General features: G+C 53.5%; 6 protein-coding genes across 6 annotated transcripts; 2 read left to right on the top strand and 4 right to left on the bottom strand.

Moving 5' to 3' along the window:
* Positions 1–241: 241 nt before the first annotated feature.
* BDP81DRAFT_428657 (uncharacterized protein) lies at positions 242–4,019 on the top strand. The gene is made up of 3 exons (XM_060590445.1): positions 242–950; positions 2,202–2,904; positions 2,990–4,019. The coding sequence occupies exons 1-3, from the start codon at positions 656–658 to the stop codon at positions 3,534–3,536; spliced, it is 1,545 nt and encodes a 514-aa protein (XP_060445534.1). The 5' UTR covers positions 242–655; the 3' UTR covers positions 3,537–4,019.
* Positions 4,020–5,079: 1,060 nt separating this feature from the next.
* Positions 5,080–9,423, bottom strand: BDP81DRAFT_374951 (uncharacterized protein). Its single transcript, XM_060586708.1, has 4 exons — positions 9,025–9,423; positions 8,654–8,965; positions 8,459–8,595; positions 5,080–8,401 (listed from the first exon to the last, which is right to left on the bottom strand). Exons 1-4 carry the CDS (start codon positions 9,162–9,164, stop codon positions 5,451–5,453), a joined length of 3,540 nt encoding a protein of 1,179 aa, XP_060445533.1. The 5' UTR covers positions 9,165–9,423; the 3' UTR covers positions 5,080–5,450.
* A 6,558-nt stretch (positions 9,424–15,981) lies between these two features.
* Positions 15,982–16,562, top strand: BDP81DRAFT_428649 (uncharacterized protein; the record flags this gene model as incomplete). Its single annotated transcript, XM_060590444.1, has 1 exon — positions 15,982–16,562. A coding segment is annotated over exon 1 (487 nt), but the record flags the coding sequence as incomplete, so codon positions are not given.
* A 945-nt stretch (positions 16,563–17,507) lies between these two features.
* On the bottom strand, positions 17,508–18,755 carry BDP81DRAFT_394558 (Intradiol ring-cleavage dioxygenase; the record flags this gene model as incomplete). The annotated part of the gene is made up of 2 exons (XM_060587977.1): positions 17,508–17,987; positions 18,078–18,755. The coding sequence occupies 2 exons, from the start codon at positions 18,753–18,755 to the stop codon at positions 17,508–17,510; spliced, it is 1,158 nt and encodes a 385-aa protein (XP_060445531.1).
* Positions 18,456–19,150, bottom strand: BDP81DRAFT_428647 (uncharacterized protein). Its single transcript, XM_060590443.1, has one exon. The coding sequence runs from the start codon at positions 19,131–19,133 to the stop codon at positions 18,933–18,935; it is 201 nt and encodes a 66-aa protein (XP_060445530.1). The 5' UTR covers positions 19,134–19,150; the 3' UTR covers positions 18,456–18,932.
* A 695-nt stretch (positions 19,151–19,845) lies between these two features.
* On the bottom strand, positions 19,846–23,633 carry BDP81DRAFT_428645 (carbon-nitrogen hydrolase). The gene is made up of 13 exons (XM_060590442.1): positions 23,418–23,633; positions 23,258–23,330; positions 23,093–23,170; positions 22,616–23,008; positions 22,030–22,539; positions 21,897–21,969; positions 21,359–21,834; positions 21,273–21,295; positions 21,206–21,219; positions 20,834–20,961; positions 20,450–20,693; positions 20,338–20,385; positions 19,846–20,263 (listed from the first exon to the last, which is right to left on the bottom strand). The coding sequence occupies exons 2-13, from the start codon at positions 23,309–23,311 to the stop codon at positions 20,136–20,138; spliced, it is 2,169 nt and encodes a 722-aa protein (XP_060445529.1). The 5' UTR covers positions 23,312–23,330; positions 23,418–23,633; the 3' UTR covers positions 19,846–20,135.
* Positions 23,634–23,984: the final 351 nt, after the last annotated feature.

Genomic DNA, 23,984 nt, shown 5'->3' with positions numbered 1-23,984 from the left:
GTGATCGACCACTTGTGCTAGTTTCCCTTTGACATGCCACCATGCCACCCGGCAGACGGACGAAACCCCCCCAAGAATCCCTGAGGGTGCGGTTTTCTGTGCTGTGCTGTACGCTGGCGCTTCGATTCGATAACCCCTACCAATGGAAGTTTAGCTGTTCTGCCGCCTCTCTATTCCCTCTATCTCCATTCTCCGGGCCCTTTCCTCCTGAGGAGCTGCGGAGGTGCGCTGAGAAGGAGGAGAATGAGGGTCTCCCCCCCCCCCCCCCGGGCGGCGGGCAGAAGAAAAGAAAAAGGCGCCCATGGGAATTTGGAATTCGCCCATATTTAAGGCCGGCGAAATCCCCTCACGACGGTCCGCTTATCATAGTTTCGAAACTCCGCTCCGAACGGGGAGACACTTCCACCTTACCTGAAAACAAACAAAAAAACGTGACGACACTTTTGTGAGCGATCAATCGAAACTCATCGACGCCAATCAACATCCCCGCGCAACTCATCTCATCATCCAACTAACCTCACGCACTCACTATTGCACTCACATTTCACCACTCACCACTCACCACAGGACACCGACACCCCCACCCATCGTCGGCGGTGAAGCGCAACGCCAGCTTGCGTGTCCATCTCAATTGAAATCACGCCGTGTCGCGGTAATGGCGGATAACCAGGTGCGGCTGCAGAACGAGGCTTCGGTGAGGGCGGGGGAGGGGCAGCAGCAGCAGCAGCAGCAACAACGGCAGCAATATGACAGGTCAACGAGCGGCGACAGTCGAGCCGGCTTCGAGGAGTACTGGAGGGAAGAGAAGGAGAGCGAGAGGGCTGGGAAGGTACAGTTCGTGAACGAGGGGCCGCCCCATCATCATCTTCAATCATCGTCGTCGCCGTTGGATCACCAATCGCAGCTGCTTTCGGGGGGAGGAGGAGGTGATCAGGAACGGCAGGGTTCTTGTGAGTACCTATCTTGTTTGTTTGGTTTCTTTCTTCTGAACTTCATGTTTTGTAAAATTGTGTCTTGCAAAGTTGCGACGACATTGACACCCTTCCCTCGTCCCGTCTTATCCTTGATTCCACATGCCGGTCGTCCCATTTCTTATTTACGGATGATACCTTCTTATTTCCTATTCTCCTCCCGCGCCGTTTTTGACTCACCATATCCACCTACCTTTCTCGGTCTCCATGATTCCACACACCTTCATTGCTTCTTTTTTGTGTTTTTCTTACGGATCCCGGTCCTTCCCTGTAACATCGTGGCCCGCCCGCCCGCCTTCCCTCCCCCGTCCCCCGATCGACAAGTGTCCCGCCAGGGTCCTGGTGAATCGCATCGATTATGTTGGTGGTTTCAGTGACCTTGTGTGGAACCGCCTCTCTTCCCCATAATCAATGTCCATGGATGTCTCAGAGAGAAATACATGGGTGGTTCAAAAGCCGAGCAATCCAGAAGTGGTGGATGGTGGGATGGGGGATGGGCTTTGTGAGTTATGCTTTGTCAAACCCATGCCGGATTCCTCATGATTCCTCATCATCATGCCACCAGCATCACACCCGAACCCTTTTGTGGCGTAGACCCTTCCCGCCGCTAAGAAGTCCGAAGTTGGTGTGGTGGATTCCATGTGCTTGGGGATTCGCGAACGATCCGACCGCAACCCGCTGCTTGCTTGCTTGCTTGCTTCCTGCTTGGTGCTTGGCCTGCCCTACACTACATGCTTACCTAGCTATCCCATTCCATTACCCAATGAACCACGTTTTCTGTTGGTTCTGGAAAAGCCGCACGAGCAACCTCGGGGGATGAGAGTTGGTTGTCCCTGCATCCCATCCCTCCCCGACCTGATTCCAACGTCTCCCGGCTCGACGGTTGCCCGATGCGGGCACACCGCTGGTCATGGAGCCCGCGGATCACGTCTAGACGAGGCTTGGCTCCTGGAATCAATCCATCTCTATTCGGAGACTACCGCACCTTGGACGTCCTCACTTCACTTACACATCCACACTTGTCCCCATATACTACTTTCCCATGCCCCATTTGCAATGTTTAGGTTCCCCATGTCTACTTCTATAAGCTCCCGTCTTGGCTCCCATTCATATATGCTTATATTCTCCTTCCCTCCCTATTTCCTTCTCCCACATGGAAACCCCATCACTTGAGAAAAAGGCCGCAGATCTCTAGACTAGGGAACTAACACATCCAACTTCTAAATCCAGCAGAGTCAACAACACCCGGCCTCACGCCCGCAGAAAAGGCCAAGCTCCGCCGTCAGCAGGTCCGCAAGGCCCAAATCCAGCACCGCACCCGCAAGGCGAACTACATCAAGCAGCTCGAGCTCGACGTCTGCAAGTTTCGAAATATGATCGCCGCTGCCGAGAAGGAGGTCCTCGCCTTCCGCCGCGAAAACGAGGGCATGAGGGGCGCCCTCACCGCGCGGGGGTTCGCGGTACCCCCCGAAGGACCAAAGGGGCAAAGCTACGTCATCGACGAGGTGCAAATTCGCGGGTCGCAGGAGCCCGTGGCGGTGCCGGCGGAGAGGGAAGAAGTCCCGATGGCACCGGCGGTGGTCCAGCAGCAGCAGCAACAGCAAGAATTACCTCCCATCCCGGCACAACGACAACTTTCCCAACAGTCAGAGGACCAAGCGCAGTACCCAGCGAGTGCTCCCGCGGAAGAATCCCAGGTGGCGGCATATCAACCTCAGACCCTGGACTACGACCCATACCCGCCGGTCGACCTCTTCGCGGACGTCAACATGGGCGAGGTCACAGTCACGATGCGCAAGGACGACGCCCTCGGCACGCCGTGCTTCCAGATCTCGTCGCCGTCGGCCGCGGTCGCGTATACCCAGTCACAACCGCCGTCACCAGATCAGTTGTCTGCGGAAGAGGAGATCATTGCCATCAACCTCATTCTCGCGTACGTTGAATACCTTTCCACCCTCCCCCCAAGTTTGTGATTCATGGAAAGCACAAAACGAGTATACTAACTTCTCTCAACACAGCATGGAACACATCTGCTGGAACCACTTCCACCCCCGCCAATTCCCGACCCACGGCGACACCTGCAAAGCCGCCTCAGGCCACACAATGATGGCCTCGACCCTCTGCATGTCCTCCGCCCCAGCCCGCGTCTACCGCACCATCCGCCGCGGTGATGCTGAGACCGTCGCGCACACCTGGCAAGCCGACACGGGCGCCGGCTCCTCCCTTTCCTTGAAATCGTTGCTGGCCCTCGCCAAGACGCTGAACCCGGGCGACATCGAGCTCACGCCTGTGCAGGCGTGGTTCGAGCTCGCGGCGCGGTACGGGGCTGCGGCGCTGATGCGGGGCAATGTGATTGAGGCGTTGAAGAGGGAGTTTTGCGGGGTGGTGGATTGTATTCACTTTGGGGCGATTATTGAGAGGGATGCGTTTGAGAGTGTTGTGGCGAGGGTTATGGAGCAGGTTGGGGTTCCGGAGCTGGAGTGGGAGATGGATGTTGATGAGGGGGTTGGGGCGGGAGTGGGAGCTGGGGGTATGGTGTATGGTGCGCAGCAGATTACCGCTTGAAGCGAGGGTTGATGAGAGAGTGAAAGAGAAGGGGGGGGGGTCTCCATGACGAAGCATTCTTGCAAGGGGGTGGAAGCGCTGCCTGGTTTGGATTGCATATCGTCTACCACGCCAAGGCGAATGATGAATTTACGACGTTTTTACGACTTTACAAAAGGGGGAAGGAGAATAGGATTTAGGCCGCATATTTTGCATCTCTAGACTGAAGACCATGGGATGAGAGAGACGGATACACTTTGTACAGAGAGAGCAAGGTCCCCAAGAAAGAAAGGGGTGACTTCTACAAAGATACACATCAATTGAGAGAGTACTTCAGCTCACGACCTTCAATTGAGATCTTGGTCTTTATTATATTGATCAAGAGCCTCATGCAGCTACCAGTCGGCGATAGGAAACGGAGCTAGCAAGCTCAAGCATACAACCCACTCGGACTGAGCCCCCGAGAGGTAAGATGAAAAAAAAAGAAAAGACAAAGTCTCTGACACTATACTTTCCAACGACGGAGGTCCTCGGCTTCAGCATGAAAGTACGGAGTGAAGTCAAACGGTTTGTCAACGGGGCGCGCCAAGCTTCCCCGTGATTGGACAGGCAGGCCAACCGCTGCTCTCATGTGGGAAGGTGGAGAAACATATGCAATGCATGTGGAATCTTCTTTTCGTCATAGGTATGGAAAACATAGGTACCGTACCTACCGTACCTACCGTACCTCACCGACCAGGCTTGCCATCTTACCAAATAGTATAAGCCAAACGTACCCCGTACCTCCAAGGGAAAGAGAAGGAAAAAAGGAAAACTCCACATTTGTCTCACAATGGCGGAGAGCCAGAATGCAGAGGACCACGGTAGGCGACAGAGGTTGGCTGGTTGGCTATACGAAAGTATGTATGTAATACGTCGATCCTCAGGTACTTCAAAAAAATCTTTGGAATCATTGTTTCCTTCTTCATTCACCGCTGTAACCTCAGATGCAGGCACGGCGGGGAAGGAAACCGGGGAAGAGCGTTTGGTGGAGAAAGGAAAAGGGGGTCCCTGTATTTCCGTTCCTAAGTCATCGACAATCATGTATGGAACACCATTTGTTCAGATCCGAGGGCTTGCATTGGGAAAAGAGAGTCAAAAACTTTGAAATGGAAAAGCGGTGTTGGCAATTTTCCCTCGGCAGCACTACAGAATGTGGAAAAGGACCGTGGTCTGAGGTTAAACTGTTTCTTTTGTTTCTTCTTGATGAGGTAAGTATCGGTGAGATGATCTATCTTCCTAGTCTATAGGGCTGTGGTTTTCCGAAGAACACTTCGCATCACCAGAATGGGGCTACTAGGCCGTCATGCTGCGATGACAAGGCTACTGGGTTTGGTCAAGGCAATATGGGAAGAATCGACCTACTGCAAGCTTCTAGTGGCAGTAGGAGATTCAGCCTCAGTCAACGCTCAGCTACTTCCTGGCATATCTACAAAAAGATTGTAGTTGACACCCAATACAATTGGGCAACACAATAGAGAAGTCCAAGAGTACATCACATTCCCAAGTGGCACCGCCTAATCTTAAATTTTAAATGATTATAATTATATACTAAAAACTAGTCTGCAGAAATGCCAAGTGTGGCCTCGTTGTTGTAGGAGATTTACCCAAGTCCTTGATGGACATCATCATGAGTATCTGTATTCCCTTTGAAGAACGAAAAATAAAACTCCCAAATCATATTGTCGCCATAGTGACTGTGTGTATGCCTGTATAGACATGTGTTTTTATCCCTAGGTCTAAAAGAAAGAATATGCCCGAGAAGAAGAGAAAGTGTGGGATATCGCTTGTGATAAAAAAAAAAAAAGTCTGGTAAAATGAAAAGAGCTCCTGGGACACGAAGCTCAAGTCTAGTTGGAAATACATGACGCTTTGAATGTTTTGGATATGTGGACCTTAGACACCAGGCACCTTGAAGCCGGTGACTTGTGGCCATTTGCCCACACCGGCGGGGTCGCCACCGATGCGGACATAGACACCGACAGCGGGAATGCCGCCGTCGAGGACGAAGAACTGGTACCAACCCGGAGGGGCGATACCGGCGTTGGGAGGCGCTGTGACGGCGCAAGTGGTAGGCCCGCAGGTGACAGCGGGGAAGAGAGTGCGAGCACCCATTGAGTTACCATGCGTCGATCCCACGGCACCGAGCATGGAAACCTTGATGTCGCCGTTGAGGGGTGTGTGGCCGAGGTTGACAGTGATCTGCTGGCCGTAGCTCCAGTCCGTGTTGGCGATGGTGAAGGTAGGGCGAGTCTTGCCAGAGGTGAGGTAAGGAGGCTTGAAGACCTCGACACGGTACTCCTGGGGGTTGACACCGTCTTCGGGGTCAGAGCCACTGACAAGAACGCGACCGTCGAGAAGAGTGATGGACTCTGAGTGGTAGAGACGAGCAACGGTAGTGTTGGCCATGACTGTGATACGCGAGCCAATCTTCTTCGAGGGGTCGTACAGAAGAGCATTGTAGTTGGGGTCGTTGGCGAGACCGAACCCAGCAACACCGTGCTGAGCACCGTTGTTGATGAGATAAGTTCCATCAGGAAGGGGGGCAATGCAGGACATGACACGACGCGAAGGCATGCGCTCGATCACCCACTTGGGGTTGGTGCCTTCGGGCTCAATGGAAACGCAGTTGTCCATGGCAGTGGCAGGACCGTCGGTAGAACCACCGCAGATGAGGACGCCAAGCGGGTCGCTGTAGGGAGCGTGCTGAGGAAGAAGAACGCCAGTTCCCTCAAGAGGATAGGTGCGGCCACCCAGGGGGTTGTTGACAGCGCCGGGGATGTTGGGGAGAACCGTCTTGGTGTTGAAGGTGACGTGATCAAGGATTCTAGCCTCGTTCCAGTACGCAACGAAGATGTCCTGACTGGGGAGAACAGCAACGAAGGGATACAGATTGTTGGGATCGGTTCGCGCAAGCCAGTCCATGTACAAAGGCTTGGTACCAGTGGGGGGCAGAATCTCGAGGGTAGGCACAGCACGGCCGTTGGATCCCTCCTCACCGCCGATAACCATGATGGAACCGTTGGCCATAATCATGGCAGAGGGATACCAGCGGCCATCCTGAAGGCGCAGGTTGGTGACGTCCTCCTGCCAGTCGTTGGTGCCAGGGGTTCCGGGCTTGCCATCGGGCCAGTACAGACGGACGCCGTAGGTGGAATCACCAGACCATCCACCAATGTTGAGCTGGCGACCGGCCTTGTCGGGAAGGGTGATACCGGCAGAGCAGAAGATGTCTGTCTTAACGTGCATCTCTCTCCAAGCCTTGGAGAAATCCGAGACGAGGGAAAGGTCGAGCTCGTAAGCGCCAGTGGAGTTGGGCGGGCCAGTGCCAAACTTCTCGAGGAAGGAAACCTTACCAGTGACGGTCTCCATCGTCATCAGGGGGATGGTCACACCGCCAATGAGATTTTCGTAGACACCAGCAGTGGCGGCATCTGTACCGAAGTTCCATGAGTAGAGGGGCGTGGTGCCAGTCCAGAAGTATGTCGAGAGGCGAGCGCCACCACCGCAGATGGAGCTACGGTTTCCAGGGCAAACAATGTTGCACTCGGATTCGGCAACAAAGAGGGCCTTCTGGGTGACAATGTTGGCGGGGTCGCCACAGTAGCACTCTTCACCGTACTCAAGTCCGGCTGCCATGTAGCCATACTGGGCGCACCTGTCCAAGCACATACCGGGAGTCATTGTACCAGGGAAGAAGTTCTGCCAGTAGAAAGTGCGCGGGTTGGGCTGAGCTCCGACGTTGTCCTGGACACAGCCCTGGTAGGTCCAGCTTCCATTGAAGCCGCTTCTCTGCGGAACGGGAGGAGCGTACGTCTGGGGAGTGCCCTTGGAGATGATTGTCATGCGGTTACCGCCACCACACATCTCAGAAGCCTTACCACCACAGGCAGTGTTGCAGGTTGTCGGGTCAGATGCGAGAGCACCGCCGCCGTAGATGGCGTTACCGCAGAAGCACTGAGTGTGGTACTCGGCACCGGCGACCGTGTAACCGGCATCGGAGCAGGCCTTGGCGCAAGAAGCGAGTGTCATGGCCGGGTCGTCTTGAAGCTGGTTAGGCAGAATGCGGCCGTTCAGGTTGTCCACCCAGCAGCCCTGGTTAGTCCAGCCAGTAGGGTATCCAGTGCCAGAGGGAGCTGCAGTGGAGGTGGTAGATGAGAATGACGATGAAGCCGACGAGGATGAGGAGGACGAAGACTGGGTTGCTCCTCCAATGGTGTAGACAGAAAGGCGGTTGCTCTCTCCGCAGTACTGGAACTGGTTGCCCATGCACTTCATAGAGCACTGGCTGGACGGGGCAGCGATGGAGCCGGTGGCAAAGGAGTTACCACACCAGCACTCTCGAGAGTATTCAACACCAAAGAAGGTGTTTCCGTCGCAGAAAGCGGCGCACTTCTCCAAAGTCATGTCGTCGGAAGCAGTTGTCTTCGCGTTGAGAGCACGGGCGTTTGTACCTTCAGTCTGGCAGCCATACCACTTCCAAACGCCGACAGTTGCGGGTTGACTGGGGCCAGTCGGGGTGGGGGTCGCGGAGCTGGAAGAGACTACAGTGCTTGAGGATGAGACCACGCTGCTAGAGGAAGATACGATACTACTGGATGGGGAGATGACGCTGCTGGAAGAGGAAACAACCGTGCTCGAGGAAGTGCGGGTGCTTGAGCTGGAAGTTGAACTAGCAGTTGGCGCAGGGGTTGATGTTGAGGTGGGAAGAGGCTTATACTGGTGCTGGAAGTCGTAGACGTTCAATCGGTTGGGCCCACCACAATACTCAGAGGAGTTGCCGTTGCAAAGCATGTTGCAGCCATCGACGGCAGGGGCGCCGCCGTTGGAGATGGTGCTGCCACAGTCTGGTGAAGAAATGTTATTAGTTTGCCATGAGGATTACCAGCACGATGACGACTTACAGCATTCGCCAGAGTATTCGACACCAGCAAGGATGAAGTTAGCATTGGCGCAAGCAGCAGTGCACTTTGCAACGGTCATCTCGCCAACAGGGATGCTTCCGATTCCGTAAGTGAGAGAACGCCCGGTAGTTCCCTCTCTATTAATCTTGTCAGCTGTCAAGTTCTCAAGTTTTGACGAGACAGGCGGCAACTCACGAGTAGCATCCAATGCTGCTCCAGTCGCCAACACCAGGATTAACAGAGGGGCCCATGATGAGGGATGTTTGATATAACGAAAGTCGGTTGGGGCCTCCACAAGGCTGAGTAGCGTTTCCGCTGCATGGCGTAGAACAGTCGGCCTCGTTGGCAAGAACGCCATCCTTGGCCAAGGCGTTGCCGCAGTAGCATTCGTTGTAGTACTCGGTACCAGCGTAGGAAAAGCCCTTGTTGTAGCAGTACGTTGTGCAGGCATCGTTGCTCATCTGCCCGTTCGCCGTGCCGGCATCGGAGAGTGTTCGGCCAACATCGCTATTCCCCGGTCAGCACTTGACACTTCCTCAGAAGCTTTTTCTCACTAGGTATCATACACATAGCAGCCCTTGTAGGTGTAGCCGTGAGGAAGGGTTGCGGGAGGCGCCGCGCGTTTGTAAATTCCAGGCGGATAAGCGAGAGCATTTGCGAGAGAAGAAGCAGAAAGAACAACGAAAGACAACTGTGTGGTCTTCATGGTGACAAGTGTGTGCCAAGAGGCAGAAACCAGCACAAGATGTTGATACTAAGGAGTGTATAGAAGAGGTGAAGGGTGAAGAGAAAGGAGGATCATGATGGGCCCGGGAATCATGAAGGTATATATTGATTTCGATTCACGGCATGGGCAATCTCATGTGGCAGCGAGCGGCCCAAGACGAAGGAGCCCTAGGGGAACGGGTACGCGATAGACCCGACTAGGCTCCCGGCGACTTCTCACACCTCGAGAGAGGCGATGTTCCCCTCGTGGGCCAGGGGTTCCTGGAAGGTCACGACGGAACAAAATCCAAGAAGGGGACTAGGGGTTGCCATGCTCGCATGGAGGACTAGCACAAAAGAGTATCAGTGAGGCTAGCCGGGTAAGCTAGATGGGTGTGAGCTGTGCACTTGCAGCATGTAGTGTGGGATTAGCCTACGTGGTGGGCCAGGAGCTGACTTCTTGTTGCCATGCTGGGATGAAGTGAGAAGACCGAGGTTACTCGGAGGGGGTGGAAGAGAGAATTGGGATATTGTTAGGTCGTCAACCGGGCTTGAGGGCTGAAGACGATACACACGAGGCGAGAAACAATGAAAAGATTTAGGCGCTAGCCGTGAATAATCTCTGGACTCATTACGCCCTGGACCGTTCTAGTGGTGCCGCCCTCGCTATCCCCATGGCCGTGTCTGTGGCAGATGAAATTGTCCGTCTCCTCCACACCCAACTTGAGCGAAGCGCCTTGAGTGTGTGAGGCCGTAAGAAGGGGCAATATGGGAGAGGGGCGTTCGAGAGCCCAGAGTGGGAGGCTTCGTGGCTTGGGACTAAGAGACGGTTGTATGGACAGACGAGAAGCAGAAAACGCCGGGCTCCTCGACCAGCTCTTGGCCCAAATGACAACCTTGTATATGTGGAGATTAAGCATCAGACGCAGGGAGGTGGGCAGAAAAGACCAGGCAGGACGGTGCGTGCGCTGACTTTGATGCCATTCGTTCGATTGAATAGTGATGGGAAGTTGTGTGTTGTGTTTTCTCCAAGATGCGCTTTGGGATCAGGGTCGTCGAGCAGACTAGCGTCAGAGGGGTTCGTACCCGGGTACCTTGGGATGATGTGGGGTCTGGTCATGCAGGGGCCACCCCAGTCAGCACTTGACCATCTCTCCTTCCGGCAAGGCGTTCCTACTGGCAAGGGGCGAGTAGCAGGGAACTGATGCTGTGTATTGTCATTCTTAGCCAGTGTATTCGTACGGAGTACCTTACCCAGGCGACGGGAGTAAGATACGAAGAAGCTGTAACCGTTGTAGATGCAAAGTTCTTTCATGCACAAGTTTCGTGGCTGCAATACGAGCAAGAGACTTTGCGTCCACGGATCCTGGTGGGCACCAATGAAGGATATCCTTACTCATCCAAGATGGAGGGTGTTTGTTTGCTTGCTGTATCCATTGCCTCAAGGCGGGATCCTCGGCGAAGAAAACTCCGACATCCACCGCGGTCCCATGAGCAGATCATCTTCATCCCAACACCATGCCGGTCCATGATCTCGATACAGGATCACAGGACAATAGTCACGCGTCAAACATGCGGTCGTGAAACTCCAGACTCACTAGGTAAGGCAGAAGTTGTCAGTGAGGCATCTGAACCATAACGTCAAAATCATTATTGCTCTGGTTAGGCATTTTATCTGGAGCACCATAAGTAGCCATCCTGGCTGAGGCCCCAAGCCGACCTAATGGAGCTGAGATATAGTGCCGGCACAAATGCAGCCTCTTTGGAGTTGCTGGTTATTCTGTGGTCGGTATCCTAGAGATGGATGATCTAGATCTCCAACTACTTGTCCGCGACGTTGTAATTCACCAGCCGCATCCAAATTTGAAGCACGATCGCATCCGTTTCGACAACTAAGAATTTCCATTTAGGTTTGGGGCCCGGGGCGTTCATGGCTGGCGTCAGTGAAGCTCTGTGACGGTTGACCAGACATCAATGTCATTGTGGGCTGTAAGAACAAAGGCAAGAATTACTGCTGTGGTACCGGATGCTTGGGAACTTGTTTTCTGCCAAGAAGTGTCAAAGAAGAGAGCGCAGCTTTCCCACTGATTCGATCAGTTGGTCGTAGTCCTCATCCGAAGCCTAGCAACCGCTTTCTTGGCTTGAGATTGACGGGAGGAAAACCCCCTCCTAGAATGTGTCCAATAACCGAGACCCGTTAAGCCATCGAGTTAGACGATGGCCAGTGCTTCTTGTCGGTTTCTGCCATCAGACGATACGAGATGTTAGGTAGTTGCTAACTTGCTATAGATTGGACGAGTCAAGACGGGATGACTTGAATGTTTCTTTGACTGGCATCCCGACGGGCGGCAACCAGGTCCCCTGACTCATGTTGCGGATTCGCGGAAGGAGAGATCCCTGTGACCCCGCTCTTGGAAGGTACGTATCTGCATCTTCGGCGCCCTGGCACCCTGACATCCTGGCTACCTTAATCCAGATTAGGTTAAGTGGGTAACGTGGGATCGAATGCAGGGGGTGGATGAAGGAAGGCGTGAGATTGAGTTGCTACTTCCAGTTCAGAGGCCGTAATCCTGTGCCACCTTCCTGCTGTTCAACATTCGATGTTTCCCGCCCACGTCCATCTGACACTGACAACTGCCTCATTGCCCAAAAAAGAGACTGCCGCCGCCTACCTACCTAATTAACAAAGTACCAAGCTACCTACGAATAGGCGGGCTTCCTCCCCTTCCTTCCATCAGCGGAATCCAGTGGGAGTAAGATACATCCCGAGGCCTAACACAGAAACGTCTAGTGTGTATCCGCCCCATTCTCCGAATCCCCCCCCGGCGGCCGCACCGTCCACAAACACAAGAATAAACTCGAACTGAACCACGTTACCAACGACACGGTAACGAGCCTCGCCCGTCGCCAACAAACGTAAAGATGCGGTCGGTTGGGGGCGACTAAACCTAAATCTTTGAAGATATCCAGCCCCTTCGGTATCGCATCACACTATCCAGTTCAGCCTTGGAAACCGGCATGGGAACTGTGTAACGGCCTGCAGTTCGTGCAACACATCGCAGCAAGTTTCTTTTCACTTTTCGATCCAGCATACGGCAAGGCGCTCCCCAGGCTTCTGACGAACACCTGCAGGTCACATTCCCCCGCTCTAGGCCCAACTCCCTACTCTCAGCTACGGCTGGAGGTGCAGTTCTTGATTCGACCTGGCCAACTCTCTCAAAACTTTCTCCACTTTGGCGCTGCAGGCGCAGATTGCCCGGTTCATATGAGGTATCTGACCAGCTCGCACTCGGTCGGAGCTTTGCTATCCGTATCATCTCCGCCATCATCTGCTGTCGTCGAGCCGCCTACACTTCGGGATAGCTGAGGCCATGCAGGTTTCATCATTGGCAAATGCTGACCACCACCTAGAAAGCCTGCATTAGCATGGTGCTCGCCGAGACAACCTTATCGGCCGGAAACTTGGCACTTGATCGATGCGGTTCTCATCCTCGGCAGAAGAATGCGGGTGATCATGGCCTCAACGTACTTGGAAGCAGTCAAAAATCGAATGTCTGGACGCACTGGTCGGCTTTCTCTGTGATGATACCACCAAATGAGCATTTTATTGGGACGGATATACTTGCAACGGGCTACGAAACAGCCGGTCGACCGCGATGAAGCCACGAAATAACTAGAGCGACAAAAATCTCGACTGAACCGCCCCCGCGGTTACTCGTCCACCACCCACAAATGAGTCCAACGACTCAGTTGCCGGGAACTGTCCCAAACGCTGATTAACTCTATTTGAGTCGACTAGATACTTGGCCCGGTTCAATAGCGCCAGCCAAAACCAGCAGCGTTGGGCGAGGCCACGGCCAGCCTCGACAGCCCCGACAAGCCGCAAGCCACTTCCTGTGTCGCCTTACCTCTTACTCTTTCGTCGATAATACCAACGCCTCCTGCCTCTCTCTACATGGTATGGGAGCCTTCTCTCGACCATGACTGCAGTGTATGCTTGGGCCTGTTCTTGGGGTTGTAATCTGGTATAGTGGCCAAGCCAACCAATGCCAAGCCGGTCTTTCTGTCAGATATGCAGGAGCTGACAGCCATCGTAGCGGCACGTATGCATACAATGCATGACGATGTTACTTCAGAACCTCGTATCCAAACCCCATTCCCAAAGCTCGCGGGGTCTTGGATGGCCTCTCTGTCACGATACAGGTGGTAGCATTGGCCGAATTGCACAAAGCTGGCCAAGAAAGTTTGCAACCAAGATCCAAAAAAGTCCAGTGTCGACGACTGAGACAAGTAAGACAATCCGTGCGTTCTTCATACCCATACTGTCATCTTTGACGCTGTTGACATGGCTCGGAGAGATTTGTCCAACCGAACCTGGGCGTACTCTTGACTTTCCGTCTCCGCTCCTCATCAATGTCTCTGAGCTTGTCTAGCCTTACATCAATTGCCGCCAATACCTACTCAAGTTTTCTCACTGCCGACTTGGACCAGTCAAAGTTATGGACACTATGTGCTAATTGCCTGCAGAGCAACTCAACCAACAGCCGAGTCCCAGTGGTTTGGGAAAGCACTCGGCGGCGTCGAAGGTGGCCAGCGCCACCCTTGCTGGTTCACAGCGAGGGCTTGAGGTGTCGTAGCCCAAGACATCGGGACGACAAGTTGCGTTCTATGCTCTAATGTTCTGGGCCAGCATTGCCTTTCTTTGCCTGCCGGTCAACGGCCATGACTTCCATTTTGGGAAGCAATGTTTGCCGATGCTGACGTGCTGCTTCCTAGCGGTTACCGCCAAATATTGAAGACCCAGGGAGAAAAGCCCTCTTGGCTCAGCTTTTGCTTCCACAATGCATCTAGCGTTGGGATATGAGACGGCCGTGGCCGACGTCCCCCGACATTTTAACATTAGGCCTACGCGGAACCCCGCCCTACTACTCCGTACGCCGATGCCTTATCTTTGGACTGAGTCGGCCGGAAGCTCCCAAGAGTCTAATCCAGAGTCGCGGATTTTGGGGATCTATCAGCTCCTCCCTTCGACCCCTGACTAGTGGCTCTGTCCGCAAAGTTGTGCTCTAGAATTGTTGGCACCGTTAGCCCAAACAATAGTCTGTTTCCTCCTCTCAGCTCTCCACACTAATCACTCACATCTTCAGCCTCAAAACGCTGTTTGATTTTCACCAAATGTTACCAAATAGAAACTTCTCGTCACTGGTGAAATATCAGGTTCATGATTGACAACAGCGATGAAGTCCGCAGTGTGGATCACACACTCTGACAGATGTGCAGGCCTCTTGGCAACAGTCGGCTTTTGGCCCATCCGAACTCGAGCTCTCGCACAGACTGCGGAGTTAAACACAGGCAGTTCTCATCCATATTCTTGCGAGTTGAAGGGTTCGTCCGAAGACTGGTCCGCTTGCCAAGTGCCACCATCGCCACCCGAGCGCTCCTGAAGCTTAGATCTCGCCCACGTTCCCTTACTTGATTGAGCCTCGAGGGATGATTTGATCACGGACCTGCACTGGCTTTCTAATGGATCCTCATTTCCACATTGCCAATCAATTGCACATCCTCGATAAATCTTCGATGGACTGCTATTGGACCTTCTACGCAGCAGACCTCCATGGGCTTCGACAGCCTGCTCTTCCTGCATCCGCACTGCGTTGGCATATATGCCAAGCAGCACAAGTAGAAGCCATTTCTCTCGGCATGAGGTCTCTTGGTGATACCAAGCTTTGTGGCATCAGACTGGGAGCCCTGTGCTGGCTTCAGGTGCGGGAGAAGCTTCGAGTCGATTGCGAAAGTGCTTGGGAGCGGTCATTGGTGTACGCCACGATGATAAATGTATTCGCTGCTTGGCACGAATTTATCGAACTTAAAGAGCGCATGATGTCCCCGTCGATCAAGCAAATTGTACGTGTGCGACAACAGAGGGATATCATCAGTTGACCGACTCCGACCGCCTTGTCCAACAAACAGGTTTCCGAGTGTCACCAGCGTACAAAGTGCTTGACCGCGACTTTAAAATAGCCTTCTTCGACAACACAAAACGAGTCCGAGGCGCCATCCTGAGACAAAAACGGATGATGTCGCGGGAAGCTCAGCCGGGCAATATAGGCCAGCCATCTTTTCGAGTCCCAATGTCTTGCCGGCTGTGACGGCTACGAAAGACCGGAACGCGATCCCCGACAGCCAAGTCTACAGACTATTACGCCTTTAAACAAAGAATACATCCTAATACACCGTTGGACAACCCGCAGCCCTACCGATATCACCAGTCTGGGCGCAGTCACATCCGGGGAGAAGAAACGGTCCCGATGACCACGGCCGAGTTACACAGGTGCGGTGGTCTACTTCGATATCGACAAGAAAGGAACCGGGAGCTACCTGCGCCAATCCGCTGGCGGGCGGGGACCATCGGTTAATTCGGCTCTGTCCAAAGAATGCGGTGAGGAGGGCTTCAAAGGTTCTGTAAGACCTCGGGCTTGAGGCAAAGCAGCTGCTCGGAGCTACGTTACCTGCAGTAGGCGGCGGGCTTTGACGTTGGCGGACCCCTTTCAGGTCGCCGCGATCAAATCCTATTTTTCACCCGCAGCCGTTGCAGATCTGCCAACGTAAGAAAAGGAAAGCAAAAGGCCCTGGCGGCGGTCTCGATCTCAGGCAAGCCTACTAGCTCTACTAAAAATGACGCGAACAGAAAAAAGTAAACGGAGAAGGCCAGCGTTAAGGCCAGCGTTTTTTTAACGAAAACATCAACGTCGCCTTCAAAGTGGAAACTCGGAGTCCCCCTTGCCTTTGAGAAAGATGCAAGGGCTCACGATTGGGAAAAGGTTTTTTCGTTGGCAGGGCTTCTTTCTCGGGAATGTTGTGAGACATTTCTGCTTAGAGGATCTCTCAGACCCAATTCGAGCATGGTCCCTTGCCGATCTCGACTTTTCTCTTTGTGGTTTCTGAGACAAGAGCCAATCGATGATGATCGAGGTTCTCTTAGTGCCGATTTCTTGGAGAGAGGATTTCGATTGATCGTCCGCTCATTCGCCGACATCTTTGCTTGTTTTTCTGAGACATTTGGGCTTGGCAGGGAATGCGCATGCACATGGGCAACTCTGCGCTCTAGCAGAGTTCCTATTGCCATACGAGGTTCACAATGGGTAAATTCGCACTATCGCGACTACTTCGATGCTAATCTGCCAGGCTTACCGCGCGATTTCTGTGTCGAGGCACAAGAAGTCAAGATAATTTCGAGACTGGCAAAAGCCAATGTGAGGTCTCTCATGGAACATCGGGTGCCTTCCTTATCTCACTATACTCAGATGTTTCCTCCCCTCCTCTCAGCGCGGGACCGGGAGCTCGTCCCGAGCGTCCCGAGGCTAACTTCTCCCTTGCCTTTGTATTTAGACTAAACTGGTTACAAAAGAGAATCAAAGTTTTCCTTTACTGTATAGTGCACGAAGCAAATAAAATGTCCCGGTATGAATCAGCTGCAGAGACGATCGTCAGCGCAACGATGTCTCGTGTCGCCACTGACTTTGCTCGGAGGGTGGAACAACTGACACCCGAAATTCTGTTTCGACGTCTTGTGTGCTTTGTGTTGTCGGGGGAAAAGGGACAGAATTCATATCTCAATTTATACGGTGCCACTGCTCGGGGCGGCAATCTGATTGCACTAAAGATACTCTTCTTCTTTGAATGGTATTCATGAGAAGTGGTCATATTTACAGCTGCCTGGAGTTTGGTATTTAAGTTGCTTTCGAATGACGTCTATGAGTAAAACACCTACACGGGTGTTTAAGTTTCCAATATACTTACCTAGAGGTCTCTCGCGCTCCCTCGCCATCTTGATAACTTCTATCCGGCAAGTAAAACTTAAGACTTTCCATTAACGAGTAGATATCCAATTCCTTATATATCCATTGCTGTTTATGTCTCTGGCCAATATATTTCAGTAAAAAGAAATTCTTACCTCTACGATTGCGAGAACATTTGCAGGTAAAATTGAAATGGACGAGTCTCGCGATATCTTATAATCGGTTTACGGGGGGGATGAACTGGGTCTTCATAGTATCATTGCTAGCAGTAGCCGAAGGGAATACGAATATTCAGAGTAAAATTCTTTAACGGGATCACAAATTGAGTAGACTAGTAGCCAAAATTCGGAGTACATACTTTTCTAACATAGATACCATAGGTCCAAGAAACCAAGGAAGCTAATCTAACAACTTTAAGAAATCCAGCTTTAGATAAGAGAAACAATAGAACTTGTAGAAGACAGAACAATGGTGTGATATCGACCCAGCAGGGAAGAATGTCTCCTCCCAAATCTATCCCCCTTTCCAGAATTCCAACGACCAACTTATGCACAGGCAGCAGTGGCAGCAGCAGTAGCAGTAGCAACAGGCGCGCTCCCGCTGAACATACCAGTACCGCTAGGCATTCCACCAGAGCCACTGGGCATACCACCACTCAACCCACCATCCTCAGACTCCCCCTCGACAGCAACACCGCCATCCTCCGTAAGCGCAAAGTCGTAGCTGGTCTCGTAGGACGCGGAGCGGTTGACGCCAATGGTGATCCAGCCGAACAATCCCTCGGCGACGTCATCGCCCAGGTACGCGTAGTTGAAGAAGGGGTCCGAGTCGGCGTTGGAGCCCAGCTGGTTCGTGACGACGTGGTCGTCTGCGTTGAGGGTCACGTCGACGGTGTTGAGGGTGTAGGGGTAGAGGGACTCGACTTCGGTGATGAGGTCTTGGTCCCAGAAGAGTTGGCCGATGTGGGCTGCGTGGGAGGAGGAGAGGGTGTTGTTTGGGAGGACTGTTGCGTCGAGGAAGGCGACCTGTGTTGGTGGTGTTAGTACGGAGTCTTTCTGGTGTGGGAATGGTCATGGAATAGGGGCTGTGGGGGTTCTGGAAGGATAGAGACTTACCATATGGTGATGGGTGGCGCGGCCATCATAGTGACCAGGGAACTTGGTCGTAAACTGCACCACACCATCTGCGTCCGTCTTCTGGATGCCGCGGAGGAATGCCTTGTCCAAGTTGCTGGCGTCGTTGACGTCCCCGTTCATGGAACTCTGCACGCCAGAGTAGACACCCGTCGCGTTACAGTTCCACAGATCCCAGTACAAGTCCGTGATAGGCTCGCACGTCTCGACATCGATAAACTGCCCATCGAGAACAACATCAACACCCTCCTGGTCGTCGCGCAGGTCCGTACGAAGATGCTCGCCCTTGACCCAGAAGGGCCCGATCTCGCCCTCCGGGTCGAGGATGCAGGTGTGGTTGGAGCCAAAGAGGTCCGCCGAGGGGGACGAGGTGTCGATGCCGACGTGGGAGGAGGTGAGGTTGTGGCCTACGCCCGCGCTGTCGGTGGCGCGCTTGCGGATGGCGCGGTGGTAGGCGATTGCGTCGGCGCGGCGGACGAGGGCGCGGGCTTGGAGGTCGCGGTAGACTTTGGAGGAGGAGCAGGCTTCGAGGCCGCGGCGGGCGAGGCCGTGGTGGGCGTGGCGAGAGGCGAGGAGGGAGGGGTGATCTTCTTCGTGGTGGCCTGGGTGGGCGGTGCCGAGGAGGGCGGAGGTGAGGACGAGGAGGACGGAGGGATGCATTGTTGGTTGTTGTATTTGAGAAAAGAGTGGTGATTTTGTTGTGTAAGTGAGTGAGTGAGAGTCGTGAGACTGTGAAAGAGAGTCTAAGTTTGGAAGATGGTTCTGTCTGATGCTTCTCAATGCCTTGGTTGGTGAAGTTCTATTTTTCTTCTCTCGTCGAGGGCGATTCGACGTTCCTTATATGTTTCCATCCCGTTCAAGAGGCCTCTCTCCTATCCCGTTACCTCCCACTTTGACGATGCTCGCCTCTGCGTTGTTTGCCAACTCGTCACCCGTCGTCGTCACTACAATTCCGCTCTCCGTCGAGAAATGTTTCTCCACTTCTTCCAAAGTGGACTTTGGAACCTTGTCATGGTTCCGGATGAACTCCCGCCACATAGGAAGCGAAAAAACACTGCCCTTTACTGACGTTTGCAGATCTCCATGTTTACCCCCTTCACAGAAAAAGACGTACGCACATAGTAATGCCTGATCCACATCCTTACTGGATCTCACTGCCTACCTCAACTTACACGCCGCGGAGACGTTCAGACGAGCCACGACCATGCAAGCCAATAAGCTCTCATGCTTACCTACGACAACCAAGCTTTTGGCGGGGGGGCGGGGACGGGAGCAAACGTCACCCTACCCCTTGGCGTCTTGGCAGGAGGGCTGGATTTCGCAAGGAATCTCCCATCGCGAGAGCGTTGCCGCGTATTAGAGCATATTATTCGATCCCACCGTCTAAGTATACCTTGAATGTTGACATGGGTGTTCCTTCCCGGGACCACCCCCACCTGGAGAGAATTACGAATTGCCATCGCGGAAATGCTGATTGGCCATTTGCACGGCAGGCCTGGGCAGTGATGAACTTTCGGATCCGAGTGAGGTAATAGTCGGCTGGACAGCCGGCGCTCTGCCGGAGGCTCGAAGTCGGGAAATGTGGGGTAAATTATGGAGGGGCGGGAAGGGGGCAGCGGTCGGCATGTGGGAGCCGTGGCCCGTAACGACAAGCTCTACAGAGGTACAGGGCCCAACAACGAATAGGGAGCCTCATTACACGCGTCTTTCTAGTGACTATACAACACTTCTGTACAGTACGGATGGTCTTCCGGGAAATTTGTATATTCGGGGTCCGACGATACCGCGGAATCCATGGATTCCATGGACGGTTGGACCCATGGGACCCAGCATCTTGTTTCTACCGCAATTCTTCTTTCTCTTTAGGAATATTTTTCCACCCGATCACCGGAACGCTAGGCCTACGCTGTGGGTCGAGTGCGAGCGACAAGGGTAAATACAGGGTCCCCCGTCTCCACGGCGAGACATGCCTCAATCATCTACGAGGGAACGGATACCAAGCGACTTCCAAGTAGGTAGGGATACGGACTACGAATACACTTATGCCTTTGTCTTTTCCCTCCGCTTCTCAATCTTTGCAAGCTCCGCATCAATCTTCTTGAAACTCCAGCTCTTCCAGAAGGGAGGATACAAGAAGGGGCGGAGGTCGAATCTATTGTCGTCGGGCGCTATTCGTTGACCAGTCAGTGACTTGCTAAATGGGGTGGAACAGAAAGCAAAGCGGGTGCGGTTGCTGCCATACAGTAGTCATTGCAGTGAAGAGCCGGTGTAAGCGTCGTCATCTTGTGTCCTGTTCACCCAGTCAGAACCACCAAACGGCAGTCATCTATCTCGGTTTTCCAAGCAGGACTCACTGTTGATGGCATAAAAGTGGAAAAACTTCTTGACCTTGTCGGCCGTCTGGCTAGGCTCGTACGCGGGAGCATCATCATCGGGCCCGCGCTTGCGGTCTACGCTCCAGTCGTGGACGAGACGTTGGAACATGCCATACGGCCCAAGCTTGTTCACCTTGCGGAGGCGGCCCATGATGGTCAGCTCCTGGTAGGTCATGCCCATGTCCACCTCGTCGCTCTGTACATAGGTCTCTGAGATGGGTTCCTAATGCGTTGTGATCACGTAAGTTGACTGTTGTCCCCGCAAAGTGTTTTTCAAGACAAGGGAGGATGCTGAGTGCATGAGTTGAGCCGCAGCTCTTGCGCGTTCAGCGGGGCTTGAGGGGCTGGCGGGTTATCACATACAAGCTCTGCGGTCGGGACCGCCGTTAGGAAGTCGTGGAGACATGGGATGTTGAAGTCCTTTTCGGCCCACGCGATGAAGCGTTTGAGGTCGGCCTTGTCGATGGAGCCAATCGGGTTGATATCCGCGCCTGGTCGTAAGTGTCAGTCAGGCATGGAATTAAGGTAGACTTCTTCCGATGGTATCGAGTCGTCATGCAGTCTTTGCTCCCCTGCTCGCACTGGCAATGATACCAGGGAGTAGGCAGGCAGTGGGATACCGATACAATTGCAAAGGGGGTCTCCGAGACATGTAGACAACCTAGTCCAGACTCCTCTTAGAGTGGTGTGGGGTACTAGCTCCCGTGAATCGAACGTAGCGGGATGAAAACGTACTGGAACAATCATATCTAGAAACTAGTCAGTACGAGTCATTCCGCGTCCTCGAATTTGGATCACTGACTTGGTAAAGTAGCCTCTGAGAGACTGCAGCGGTTGTTAGTTGACATTTAAAAGCGGATAGACGTGGGTATCAGAAAGCAAACGCACCTCTCCGACATTTGCACTGCCCAAAACAAGCAGACCGCCACCGCCAGGTCGTCCACGGGCCGTGGGAAGAAGCTGTCCAAACTCGTACGCGGTCACCATGCGGATTCTTGCCTGGATACACTGCAGCGTCAGGTTCTCCTGGTTCGTCCCGCCCTCGACCTTGAACCTCGGCTCAAAGTTGAGTGCTGTGACAGCGAGGCTCTTTTGGGCGTTGTAGACGTCGTCAATATCGAGGTTGATGTGGTAGCTGCCAATGGCCTCGGCGAGGTCCTTGGCGCGCTGACGCGTCTCGACGGAGCTCTGCGTCTTCATGCCCATGTAGATGGTTGAGAAGATTTGGTTGCAGAGGGCCTGGGGCGTCTTGGGGAGCACGCCTTCGCCGTCGTACTTTGCGAGGCGCTTGACGTCCTCGATTACCTGGGCGTTGCCTTCTTCGACGGCTTTCATTACGATGCGACACATGGAGAAGACGATTGCTGGGAAGGGGTGTTAGTGGTGACTGATTTCAGGGGTGACTGAAGAAAGGAGAGAGACGTACTCGCTGTGGCGCAAGAGTCAATCCCTCCACTGAGGGGTACCAAGTAGCCTGCAGTACCAGACCTGCGGAGATACTAATAGGGGGGAGTTGGGTCAGCCGGGCATGTAGAAAAGGGGTACTTGGTCCATCTCACATCCCAGAGGTAGCAGCCAGCACACAGAGCAATCTCCTCTTCGACCGAGTAGAACTTGGGCTTGATAGGGGGCGAAGGGGTGATGATAACATCCGCGTCTTCGTCCTCAGAGCTGAGCTCGAAGGCAGTCTGGATTCGTTGATACTTGGCATCAGACCGCGCAGCCTGGAGACCGCGAGAGATGGCGGAACGGTATGCGCGAACTTCTTCAAGGTCGACAGTAGCCGTGACGACCTCGACGTCGTTCAAGCTGAACTGCGATCCCTGGGCCACGACGTCTCCATTGACCAAGATCATGGCGGAGCCATCGTAGTACAGCCTGTCGCCGTCGCAACCTTGCTGGTTGGCGTAGAGGTAGATGCCGCCGCACTTGCGCGTGGCTTCCATGATGAGCTGGAGACGGGTGTCAAGCTTCTGCAGGGTAAAGTGCGAGCCGCTGGAGTTGGTGATGATCTCCACGCCGTCGAGGCTCATCGCGATGTGCGGGGCGTTGGGCGTGAAGAGCTCTTCCTGTGGGCGAGCGTGTTAGCTCCCATCTTCCAGGGTCATCGAAGCAGTTAGCCACCGTGGTCCCCAACGAACTTACACAGGTCTCCGCGCCAAAGCACGTATCGGGAGTCGAAACCACAGCGTCGCCAAAGATAACGTGGGTAGACCCCTGAATATCCTGCAGGATCCGGGGCAGATGGTACTCCTCCGTCTGTCTGGGATGCATCCAGGGCGTGAAGTGGCGCATCTCACGGTAGTTGCCATCATTAGCGAGCCACATCTTGGGCCTAATCATCAGGATCTTGCCGTCGAGGCAGAGGACTCGGCAGTTGAAGCGCTGGTTGCGGTGCTGCACGGGCATGCCGATGTCGAGGAGAATGCCGTGACAGGTCTCGTCGAGCAGGATACGGCGGAGCATCTCGAAGCAGTGCAAGTAGAGATCCTGCTCGAGAAGGTGGTCAAGACATCCGTAGCCACATATCTCTAGTTCCTGTGGTGGTGTTAGACTCTAGCGAGGACTTGCGACCAGCTTCTTGCTTGTGCTGTGTCGCATTTCACAACTCAAAATACTCACGGGACCGACACGCAGGCGAGCTCCAGCTTCCCTTGCCTTTTGAATACTCTCAACAATACGAGCTGCATTTCCTTCCCACTGTACGTGATCCTGGTCAGCGTCTGCCTCTTAGGAATAGTTGAGGGGTTATTCTTATGCCAACTATCTAAGTTGAGAAAATCTTACGTCCAATGCCCACTGGTTCAGCGAACACGTCGCGACAGTCATGAGGTGCCCCATGTTGGCCAGCCTGAGTTATCTGACCCCGAATTTGCGTTGGTCAGTTGATGTTGATGAGCAGCTTTGCGACGCATAGCATCTCATCTCCGGATGTAGGTAGATGTACAAACTTGGCGGGAGTCAGTATAAGAGTAAATCACCGCGGGGTATGAGATGAGTCATCCAAAGGTCGGATGAGTTCCTAAATCTTCTATCCTGCGGGGAAAAACTGTCAAGAGATTATCCCGATGCTCAGAGTCTTGTCTCCGAGACGTTGAAAAGACCTCAAGACCTTTCTGTGCCGACTTGAGTTACTCGGAGAAGTCTCGGATAGGTGGAAGCTTGACTTGAGACGAACAAGAGCTTTGAACGGGCGGAAAGCATTGAACCCCTCGTGCGCTATCGGATGTTAGCGACACGGCACCGGGTGCCCGGCCGCCCTAACGCCGCTTATCTACCTTTCCCCAGACTTTGTCACTAACACAATAGCTTCAATCTCGTGTCTTGTGTTACGTTGGAATTAAAACCCCAAACCGACGACAATTAAATTGATCGACTTGCTCAAGAATCACAAGTGACCATCACAGTCATCTGCAGTTGTCCTTCTATCTCATATGAAAGACGATGAGAGATAGGCAGGGCGGCAGGGTATCTACATCCCTGCCAGACCCCCCCGCTATGGAACCCCAGCACT

Source organism: Colletotrichum phormii (assembly GCF_030913505.1).
Source record: "Colletotrichum phormii strain CBS 102054 chromosome Unknown BDP81scaffold_10, whole genome shotgun sequence".
Lineage (NCBI taxonomy): Eukaryota > Fungi > Ascomycota > Sordariomycetes > Glomerellales > Glomerellaceae > Colletotrichum > Colletotrichum phormii.
The sequence above is the reverse complement of the archived record's forward strand: the minus strand, read 5'-3'. Positions and strand labels throughout refer to the sequence as shown.

Excerpts from the sequence above, each read along its gene's own strand:
- BDP81DRAFT_428657 (XM_060590445.1), top strand. The coding sequence starts at position 656 with ATGGCGGATAACCAGGTGCGGCTGCAGAACGAGGCTTCGGTGAGGGCG. Across the intron at positions 951-2,201 it reads TCAGGAACGGCAGGGTTCTT|CAGAGTCAACAACACCCGGC; the intron begins GTGAGTACCTAT and ends TTCTAAATCCAG. Across the intron at positions 2,905-2,989 it reads GCCATCAACCTCATTCTCGC|CATGGAACACATCTGCTGGA; the intron begins GTACGTTGAATA and ends CTCTCAACACAG.
- BDP81DRAFT_374951 (XM_060586708.1), bottom strand. The coding sequence starts at position 9,164 with ATGAAGACCACACAGTTGTCTTTCGTTGTTCTTTCTGCTTCTTCTCTC. Across the intron at positions 8,966-9,024 it reads ACCTACAAGGGCTGCTATGT|CGATGTTGGCCGAACACTCT; the intron begins GTATGATACCTA and ends ACCGGGGAATAG. Across the intron at positions 8,596-8,653 it reads AGCAGCATTGGATGCTACTC|AGAGGGAACTACCGGGCGTT; the intron begins GTGAGTTGCCGC and ends CAAGATTAATAG.
- BDP81DRAFT_428647 (XM_060590443.1), bottom strand. The coding sequence starts at position 19,133 with ATGTGGCGGGAGTTCATCCGGAACCATGACAAGGTTCCAAAGTCCACT.
- BDP81DRAFT_428645 (XM_060590442.1), bottom strand. The coding sequence starts at position 23,311 with ATGGGGCACCTCATGACTGTCGCGACGTGTTCGCTGAACCAGTGGGCA. Across the intron at positions 22,540-22,615 it reads GCTTTGGCGCGGAGACCTGT|GAAGAGCTCTTCACGCCCAA; the intron begins GTAAGTTCGTTG and ends GCTCGCCCACAG. Across the intron at positions 21,970-22,029 it reads CTGGCTGCTACCTCTGGGAT|TATCTCCGCAGGTCTGGTAC; the intron begins GTGAGATGGACC and ends CCCCCCTATTAG.